The sequence below is a fragment of the Salvelinus namaycush genome, chromosome 19, assembly GCF_016432855.1.
Source record: "Salvelinus namaycush isolate Seneca chromosome 19, SaNama_1.0, whole genome shotgun sequence".
Lineage (NCBI taxonomy): Eukaryota > Metazoa > Chordata > Actinopteri > Salmoniformes > Salmonidae > Salvelinus > Salvelinus namaycush.
This window is the reverse complement of record NC_052325.1, coordinates 43,351,554-43,362,755: the sequence shown is the minus strand read 5'-3', so window position 1 is coordinate 43,362,755 and position 11,202 is coordinate 43,351,554. Positions and strand designations below refer to the sequence as shown.

General features: G+C 39.5%; 1 protein-coding gene across 1 annotated transcript; it reads right to left on the bottom strand.

Moving 5' to 3' along the window:
- Positions 1 to 8,519: 8,519 nt before the first annotated feature.
- twist2 (twist-related protein 2) lies at positions 8,520 to 9,005 on the bottom strand. Its single transcript, XM_039014176.1, has one exon. It carries the CDS (start codon positions 9,003 to 9,005, stop codon positions 8,520 to 8,522), a length of 486 nt encoding a protein of 161 aa, XP_038870104.1.
- Between the last annotated feature and the right edge of the window lie 2,197 nt (positions 9,006 to 11,202).

Here is an 11,202-nt window from a genome sequence, read left to right as displayed (position 1 = left end):
ACTCAGAAAGCTTGCGGGGCCAAATTCGTCCCACGGGCCGCCAGTTGGGGAACCCTGCTCTACTGGGTGAGAGCAAGAAGAGAAAGAGAGAGGGATGGGAGGAGGATGGAAGATGGAAGATGGTTAGGGATCCAGTGTTTGGAGCTCCCTCCCTGGTCATCTCATCCATCCATCTCTCTGGACTCCTCCACTCTTCTGTGCTCAAAGCCCAGTTTCCAGTACCTCATCACTTATCCCTTGCTCTGACAAATGACAGGGGATTTGCTGAAGACTCTGTTTTCCGATGGAGTGCTAACCTCAGTTTGTAGGGGTGTTTATATACAATGTAAGCAAGCCCCACCTGGCTAACACACTGCGCCACACACACGCCACACACACACACACACAGATTTTATACACTATCGTGCCGACCCAAACACAGCTTAGATTACTTCTCACATTGTCCTTTTCTCCACAGTTCCAGCAACTATGGTGGGTGCGTAACCAGGCCAACTCAGCTTGGTTTGGCTCAGTGTGGGAAAAGCCCTATAAGCATGTGGATTCACACACTGGAAAATATGACTTTTTGGCCTGTCTTACAATGAGTGAGGCGACACTGACCTCACACACACACGACTGTCAAAGTACTAACACATCACCTTAACGACATAACGGCTGTCACAACATACCACCATGGTAGAGACAATCACCTGCCATGTTACACAACGCTCTCATAACAGATGGCACAAAAAACACATGACCGTATTAAGTCAGCTGACAATGTTATTACTCATGTTATGTCATGTAATAGCATTCTCGTGACAGCTTTATCACATGGTAAAGCGCGAATGTCAAAGTTAGAGAAGTAGCTCCTTCCATCCTTCTGTTGTGATGACATGCTTAGGGCCATCTGCAGTGCCGAGTGCAGAATACTACTCTCTACACATGGGTGCAACGTATACCCCCCCCCCCCCCCCCCCCCCCCCCCCCTCCCCACAGGCCCTGGTCAGATGATGAGGGCCCTCTTTGTAGGGGATCAAAGTATTACCGATCCTGATTAAGATCGGGAAGGGAGGAGAAGAGAGGAGGACGAGGAGGAGAAACTCTGTCTATTCCCTTTTGGCCACGGGGGCGTCACGTTCCATGTTTTGAGCTGCGTCCCTGGATTTGTGTGATTATTGTTCACACTAATCAGGATCTACTTAAATGGGAATAATAAACAGTACAAGCTAGGCTGAGTTTGTGCCCATATGTCAAAATGATGCCTGGCAGGGTTAGTGGACTGTATAGGCCCAGCCTAGTACTGTAGTAACCGGTGCACCAAATGCTGTGCACCTCCACTCTCACATACTCATGAAATTAATTTACAAAAATACTACCACTAACTACTATAATTCTAATAATAATCTTCATCGTCATCATCATAGCAGCACTTTAAACCCCACTTGTTTTGTTTGTAAAAGCTGAAGCCAATTCTACATATTTAGGCCTTTGGTTGAGTCAAATGGTTTCTCTATTTCCTCCAATAATGACAGTGTATGCCCATTTATATTCTGACTCACACACTCAGCCCTCTTGACTCATTCCATAGCAAGCAAGCATGCGAGGTCGGGTCGACACCATGGCAGTTGCAGCTGACTTTGAGCTTTACCACACCAAAAAAACGCTTCAGTCATGCCGCACCAACCCCCCCAATGGTAAAGTAACCTTAGCATTTCAGCGACCCTGCTGAACATGAAATCTTATTTGAGGCGCACACAGCATAAACCTTTACTTTATCCCTTTTACTGCAAATTAAAATTTTGTAGCTTTTTCCGTCTGATTTTACAGGAAACATCTGGGGCTCTCGCGCTGCTGGAGCAGTAGGCCCCGGGCGATTTCCCGTGTTGCTTGGCTGTGAGCGCGCGGGATAATGAGCCGTTATCAAACGCGCAGCCGATGGCCGAACTAGGTCGAAATATACCTGGCATAGGCCTACTCAGATCTCCACCTGGACCTCGTCCATGACTACCCACGACTACAATGCATGGTCAACCGACAAGACTGTAGCCTAATACCTTTTTCAAATGAGCTCATTGGCCTAAACATGACCTTCTTGAATTTGATTTGTTCAACTTTTTAGTGCAAGAAAATAGCCCTAATATAATAAATGATCTAACATTTGATGTTGAAAATACATTTTGTGTCGAGTTTTCAAATTCATAGCTTATAGTTGCCTATACTATGCTAAGAATCGTTTCACACTTGCAAGATATGAAATGCATAGACCTCTAGGCTACTTGGATATAGGCTATCCATTCATAAACTCTTACACTATTAAATATTAAATGCATAGACCTCTAGGCTACTTGGATATAGGCTATCCATTCATAAACTCTTACACTATTAAATATTAAATGCTGAGCCCTCTAGGCTACTTGGATATAGGCTATCCATTCATAAACTCTTACACTATTAAATATTAAATGCATAGACCTCTAGGCTACTTGGATATAGGCTATCCATTCATAAACTCTTACACTATTAAATATTAAATGCATAGACCTCTAGGCTACTTGGATATAGGCTATCCATTCATAAACTCTTACACTATTAAATATTAAATGCATAGACCTCTAGGCTACTTGGATATAGGCTATCCATTCATAAACTCTTACACTATTAAATATTAAATGCATAGACCTCTAGGCTACTTGGATATAGGCTATCCATTCATAAACTCTCCTACACTGTTGCATGAACTTCCATACCTGACTTGTTCCAGGGTTTAATCAATAAGTCACTTAATACCACATAACATGTAGCATTTAATTGCCACTTTATATCTGATTGCAACCAGAACCACATATATTCAAATTCTTCATACAGATTGCAAAACGATGCATCCCTCCAGGCTTAAATGATACATCATTGTAAGATAGACAAAACATTATTTCAAAGAAGGCTAAACATCTGTGCTATTGTTAAATTACATATTGATATTATATTGATAATTATTAACAGGGTGGTTCAAGCCCTGAATGCTGATTGGCTGACAGCAGTGGTATATCAGACCTTATACCATGTGTATGACAAAACATTCATTTTTACTGCTCTAATTACATTGATAACCCGTTTATAATAGCAATAAGGCACCTCGGTGGTTTGTGGTATCTGGCCAATATATCACGCTAAGGGCCGCATTGTGATATGCATAAGAACATCCCTTAGCCATGGTATATTGGCCATATACCACACCACCTCGGCCCTTAGTGCTTAAATATGCATTATTATAAAATAAATGTAAAAAAGCTTGTTTCTTCTTGTTGCTTTAATTGAATAGGGTCTCGTTTTCCAGTTGAGGTGTAAGATGATCATACCAGATGCATCTTTACTTTTGAAGTGTTTCCCAAACAAGCAAGTAGAGAGAACATTTGGTAAATGCATTAAAGTATCATTAAACCATGTGTTGATACTGTACTGATAGGATCAAAAGAAAGCAGCGCTGCTCTCGGATCAGCTTTCTCCATTCAAATCTTACCTTAAACATTATAATTATTCCACAATACTGACGACGGATCAGCTCCTAGAGAAAACACCTCGGCTACATCGTAAGAAAGTTCTAACGATGATCTTAACGCTACGAAGTCTCTGGGAGACGAGGCCCTGAACAGGTGCGTGCAATGAATATGGGCCTAGGGCTACTGGATTGGATGCAGGTGCGAGTATGGGAAATAGATAGGCCTATGTGACTTCACGTAACAGCTTCCTATTTGAGTAGGATAAAGGCTAGCCTACTGCAGCATCCGAGAGCATCACAACTGGAGGATATTACTGTACATCGCAGGTGCTTCCGCTTCAAAACGCTGCCAGATTTCCTCCATAAGGATTTGAACACTCATCTTAAAGTTTATTCAGTTTTTTGGTGTATGTCTGCCAGTAGCTTGCAGTCAGGCTTCTATGTTGATGCATCGTTATCAAAATAGGAATTCGTCTTACATGCCTTAACATCATGGTTAACCACCATAGGTGAGTTTGCTTTTTTACGATATTTCAAACGATGTTTGCTTTTTTACGATATATATGATATTTCCTGAAGACGCCATGCAGTGAAATTCAACGTTTTTGTAGGCCTGGTACCTTTTTCAAAATGACAATAACCCTATATATTGACAATGGGCATGCAAGCCAATAAAAGTCAACAGCAACGTTATAGCAAGGGTTTGTCAAAGTGGAATGAATGCCAAAACGCTGAACTTGCACCGAGTGAGCTGCACTGTGCGAACTGTGTTAACAATAAGCTCCTTTCACTGTTTAGAGATTTATATCTTAACCAAGTCTGGGAAAATTGAATGTAAACAATTGTATGTTTTGAGAGTGTGTGGGTTAGATTGAAAGGGAAAATTAAGAGGTCTACTAGGGGCCCGGTATTTAAAAGCTGCGCGATTGTTATTGTCGTTATCTGCGGTTGTTCGGGCTCCCTTGCTCGTTAAAGAATTCCCCTCAAGGCATCGCTATTTAAATGATTATGTTGTTATTAAGGCGGACAATACTTTTATATGCCTTTGGTTTGAAACTGGCTCGAATTACCCCCGCTGTTAATAAAGCCCGGCAGTTTTTATTTGACGGTTTTTAGCGGGTGATTTTTTCCACAACAAGAGGAGAAAGGAAAGCTCAACAAAATCTCACACTAAGCAGTGAAAGGAGTGTTTGTTTTAGTCTGTGAAATTATCCGGAGAAAATATGGCAGAGACCCTTCTACAAACAAACACTGTTAGCGAGTAACAATAGTCATTAGCGAGTAACAGTCACACATATCACACAGTAGTGTCGTGGATTTTTTTACAGTCACAAATAAATAATGCAATTATTTTCTTAATTAAATCTTAAACAAGATGCAAAACGATCAGAAGAAAAAAAGGGTATGGTTTTTACTCAGTTTATTTGAGTTTAAACGTTTTATTTATGTAGCCTACTGGAATTATTTACATTGATATATAATATAGGGGATATAGCCTATGTGATAATGGCACAATTGCTACGGTATTCTATGGAAACATAAATCAAAGGGCCCAACTTCATCATTCAAAAATATGTGTTTTAATAAATAGGCAAAAAAAAACGGAGTTGAACATCCATGGAGCGTACTTCAATAACGTATTCTAAATTGCATTGGTCCCTTACAAGCTGAAGATACTTACAGGTATGTACAATAAGAAACATTTATATACTTCTATGTATTGTTTTTAAAAACAGAACGAAATATAAATTCCCCAAAAAGATAAAATATGGCTTTTCCTACTATCATCACCGACATTAAAACAACGTGATAATGCAGTAGACACTAGAAGCGTCATACAACACTGTCTGACAACACTGTCTGACAACACTGTCTGAGTATGCAACATGATTTTCGGGGTTATTTTTACTCCTTCTCACACTGTTCCATGTGTTAGGTAATTGCACTCAACACACCCCAGGAGAGTTGTGTGTCACATTACGTCTCTTGACAATGTTTCTGAGGTTCGTGGGTTCTTCAATAGATTTGGTGTCTTCGTACTTTGTAGAAGTAAACAGTCTATAACGGTAAAAAAAATACAACACATCAAAATGTTAGCACCAATTACCAATATTACAGATTTATTGCATATATATTATCAAGCAAAAGCTTTACAATATAGTATAACTAATACATCACATGCATAGCTTTATTGCACTTCATTCCTGAAAGAGATTGTTAAGGCTAGCCATGACCCCGTGCATTGTCTATTGGCATTAAGGGTGGCACAAGTGTCTATTTGAAACGTTCACTGGCATAGGAAGTCATTAATGAAACAATTATTTCGCCCTGAGTGAAACCATATGTCAACAACGGAAAGGGATTTCATTTTAAATGTGGTGCATAAACCACAGTGGCCTATGTAATTGCATCACTGGAAAATAACAGAGCAGGCCAAATAGACTGTAAGGGATGTGAGCACCTGTCCGTTTTAGGATGTTGAGTAAACACACAGCATCATAAATCTATGATAAATATTTATGCAGTTATATTATTTCGAATGTAGTCTATGCAAACGCATTTGACTTCATTCACAGTTGGCTATTACAAAGACTACATTTCCTTTCAGTAATTTATGAGGCAAAGTGTAAATGCCGCAATTAGCCTACATTTCTATTAGACTTTAGATGGCCGTTTTGTTTCTTGAATTCGTTTAATAAATATTAGTAGGCTACAATTTGCTATACATAGTGTGTATGTGTGGGTTAAACACATTTGTATTCGTTTTGTTCAATAACCAATGTAAGGAGGGGAAAGGGCTAAGCTGTTTACATCAGCCTATAGGCTAATGCACGCATAAGTAGCCAAGTCTCTAGGCCTAATTTTGATTTTAGCCTCATAAATTGTTGATAACATTTTAATTATGTCGTTTAATGAGAACAAATGAATGTAAAGACCACATCCCAAGAAAAATAACATGTCATTCTGGGTTCTCTCTTATTTTCCTTTGACATTCCACACAGGCTAATGAAACCCCAAACAGCATTGGCAGCAGAATTTGATATTGAAAAGACGTCCGGTTAAGTTCGAGAAAGACCACCTTCAAATGTACAGTGTTTACACAAATCACCATAGTGTAGTTTATTTTTCCTCTTTACAGAAGAGCTGGTTTAAAGCCTACGACAACAAAGTCTTTCTGGTGATCGATTGATTGCGAGTGGGCGGTCTGTAAACTACATGGTTCCAGTCCATGGAGCTAAACAAACCAAAAGCAGGCATTATTTCACTGGAAATGTGTCCTTCGCTGTCACGATTTTGAATCAATGTTCAACTCATATACGACTTTAATATGTGTTCCAATACATCAGTAGCCTACTAGAATTGGTCCAATCTATTCAGAGCAGACATGTCATTTAAAAGCATAGGTAAATGTGTGGCCTATACTCCTTTAGAAAGAACCAGGCCTAGGCATATTAACAATGTTTCTAATAATTATTTGTAGCAACAAACCATTCCAAACCATTCCTATTTGATTTTTGAACATGTAGCCTCTGACGAAGGCCGTGTGGCCGATACGTAAGCTTATTAAATATCCGTGATACTATCAAGAGCAGTGTGCGGTTTCCTCTTTCCTTCATCATGAACATGTAGCCTATGCCATATCAAGGCTCTTCAGTCTCCATTTTACAAAATGTGCATTAGATTTACACTACTCTAATTAGGTCAAGGGCACTGGACAATAAAACAAATGCATTCAGATTGTTGTGTGGCATGCATAGTGATGCATAAATAAGTCTCAATGACTTCACAGCGCAAAGCCGCACAACGGTTTGGGTAACGGTATGCAATGATAAGGGAAGTAGAAACTCTCAAAATACCGTATCCATTTTTTACCTGCAACCAGCCAGTATAGATAGACTTTAGGCCTAATGGCTCGCATATTTAATCAAACGCTGGTTTAAACTCTCGGGCCCAAGCCGAGCGTTGCCATTCCTGCGGCCTCCATACAAGAAAGTTCTCCATTGTGAATAAATTACCCATGGTAGGCTGTTCAAGGCTGCTGCTCTCTCTCCCATAGGCCCTCCGTCTTAAAAAGTCGTTACGAACGGACAAGGATTAAGTGCAAGACTCACATCTCACCGCAGAGTTTAATGTGTTTTCGAGCTGTCATGCCACTCACGGCTAGGAAAACCCCCATACGTTTCTACCCTTATTCACTCCCCCAGTGTCAGTGAAGCGTATTTTATAGTTGTCTTTGGTTGCTACCTCGGTGCTTGGCAAGTAAACAATGTTCCAAAACCATTATTTACATTAATAACACCAAGTTTCCATGTCCGTAAATCGTAAAGCAGCCATATTCTTATTGTAAATGAAGTACTCCATGACCCTCACTAACTTATTTTAAAGCCCGTTTTCTTCTCATTTAGCAAAGTGTTGTTGTCAAGCAAATGCTGATGGAGCACTTGTCTAACTGTGTATTAACCTGGCTCATGCTCAGGTCATCCACATGCGTTTCTGCGCGCCAGACTCCAGGTGCGCGCGGACTGGTGAAATGTATGCCATGGCATGGATGTGTACGAATGTTATTTGTAGGCTATTGAGCTACCAGATTAATTTGATCATACAAATTCACTGAGACAATTGGGTAGGTTACAATTATTCCGTACACAATTCACTGTACCATTGTTATTACCTATAGAATTAGAGGGGACATTGTTTCGCTTTTAAATCAATAGCCTACCTGACGCTGACTTTAAGCTAAAGCCACAACCTAATATTTTTTCCCCAGGATCATTAACCAGTGCCAAAGCTATTGCTACTGTATGTGAGGTTCGCCATTATTATCACTTGTTAAATTTGCCCTAAAATGTCCACGAATTTCAAATAGGATATAGGCTAGCCAATAGGAATAGGCCTACTCTATGTTCACAACTTTTATGCATAATAATAATCATCATCATCATCATCATTTAGGACTTATTTTTGGTTTTATTTCGTCTCATGGGAGGTAAAGCTGCATTTGCCACCTACCGCTTTGGCAATGAGTGAAGGGCTTTGGGTGCTAGTGCGTTGCAGACATTGACCAAGCGCCCTCCATCCTCCACACCGAGAAAGCATAACTGAGTCTCTCGTGCGCAACGTAGCTGCAGCTCGACATCTTGTTGTCCATCTCGTCGCTTTGCAGCACCTGATAGAGGAAGTCTATGTATCTGGAGGCCAGTTTTAGTGTCTGGATCTTGCTCAGTTTATCCGAGGGTAGAGTGGGGATGATTTTGCGTAAAGACGAGAAGGCTTCGTTGAGCGACTGTGTCCTTTGCCTCTCCCTGACGTTGGCCAGGCACCGCTGGTTCTGCAACTCCTCGTAGGACTGATTGCTGCTTGGACTCGTTTTTTTGCCCCGTTTCACGGAACCCGGACTGCAGTCCTCGCTCGACTTTTTACTGTGTCTCCTCTTCCTTCCAAATATTTTCTGTTGTCGGTCCAACTCCTCCTCGCTGGTCACTAGGCTATCCACAGGGGAGATGGGAGAACTTGAGCCCTCTTCCATTTCTCGTTTAAAGAAATGCAAGGATATCGAAGAAAAAACGGTCTCCACTTTTGAAGCCTGAGTTAGAAAATATATCCGAATATGCAGCCAGGCTCCGACAGAAAGTCGTTTAAAAAAAAATCTTACTCTACGACTATTCTTCTCTCTACGTCTTGGGAGTCTGATACACTACTTTCAAACGTACGCTTGGCACCGTCCTTCTCTCGCAGGAAGTTTTTCCTTACTTTTTTGGGGAAACTTCATCCAAGATTCAGATGCTAAATAGTTGTCTGAGTGGAGGGGGAGGCAGTATTGGGCTCTGATTGGCCAGCTAATAAACAGGAGGGAACCGTCTTAGGTTACACTCCATCATTCTAGCAGCCCAGGACTTCAGTCAGAACATATTTGATTGTCATGTCAAAACAATCAAATATGACAAAAGTAACAATACGTCTACTATTATTATCTGCAATAATTCATGTTCTAGCCTTCCTATTCCAAATATAGTACGTTTATTTGATAAATGCATAATTCAAATTATGAAAAGTGTGTTGTTTCTTAATTGGATATTAATGAACAATGCCCATTTAATTCCTTAATACTGACTATCTTAATATAGTGACATCAAGATGAACGATAAATATAGGCATAATAACCTAAATATATATAGGCTTATATGTAATCCAAATAATATATAGTTGGTATCTCTCTATGATGCATCTCAATAGGCCTTCTATTCAAAATCAAATGAATGTTTATTTGTCACATGCGCAGAATACAACAGGTGTAGTAGACCTTACAGTGAAATTCTTACAAGCCCTTAATCAACAATGCAGTTCAAGAGATATAGTTAAGAAAGTATTTACTAAATAAACTAAAGTAAAAAATAAAATAAAAAGTTAAACAATGAAATAACAATAGCAAGGCTATATACAGGGGGTACCGGTACCGAGTCAATGTGCGGGGGTACAGGTAAGTAGAGGTTATTTGTACATGTAGGCAGGGGTAAAGTGACTATGCATAGAGAATAAACAGCGAGTAGCAGCAGTGTAAAAACAAGTCTTATGGCTTGGGGTAGAGGCTGTTAAGGAGCATTTTGGACCTAGACTATGCGCTCCGGTACCGCTTGCCGTGCGGTAGCAGAGAGAACAGTCTATGAATCTATAAGTTCAGTGAACATTTAGTTTGTGAGCATGGGTTGAATTTGAATACATAGAAAATACTTACCCTATACAGACAGTGGGAAATAGATACACTTGTTCACTAATTAATCAAAAGTATGTATGCTTCCCCAGTTTTCATAATGTGGAAGTCACCGATAAGTTATCGTGTTTCTGTGGATGCCAGTGGACGTTTTGCATTGGCGTTTTGGCAAAGTTCCAATTCTTCATGTGTGATGTCATGTTTTCTACACATAACGGTGCGCAAGTGGCTCGTAATAACGGCCGAATTGTCTGCTGCCAAAATGCTTTTAACATTGGAGTAAAATCCCACTGTATATGTGTTTAACCTATACATTTATCTGTAGTATTAAGGTATAATTAATTGAAATCCTTCCTCATAATTATGAAATACTTGAATTGCACAATGAGTTTAATTGCTTGGTAAAATAAATTTGTGAAGGATGAAGCCTAATAACAAGTGAGTATATTCAAACAGATGCAAGATATTTTTATTTTGTGCAATGTTATTCTTATAAACGGTCAATTATATGAACTCAAATACTGTAGCCTACTTCAATACCTCTCTGAGCAACACAATCTCACACTCAATTCGTGTAAATATGTAGAAATTATTGAATCAGATTTCGTGCATTTTTCTGCGGTTTTGTCTGGCTTGATTCTTGTGAAAATACCAAAAAATGTTGTTCAACTTAATTGGTAGGAAAATTAAAAAGAATTGTGCGACTTCATTCATAGGAAAATATATTTTGGGGGGGGCAAACTTCGGAACAATCTTTTGACAGTTATTGAAGCAATGCTTTTTGGGTAATGATGTTCTACACTCCATTTTTTTGTGTCCCACATTTATTTATATATATATAAAAAAAAATGTTAATCAACCAGGTTGTCACCGAAATACTTATAATATAATAGTAGCCTTATGTTTTTTTAATGTTTTTTTTTAAATTAATGCCAATGTTGTTTTCTATGCTTGTTTTTGCTTAATACTTTAGGATCCTGGTGCTATGTCTGATTTGGTGAGGGTTGCCAGATTG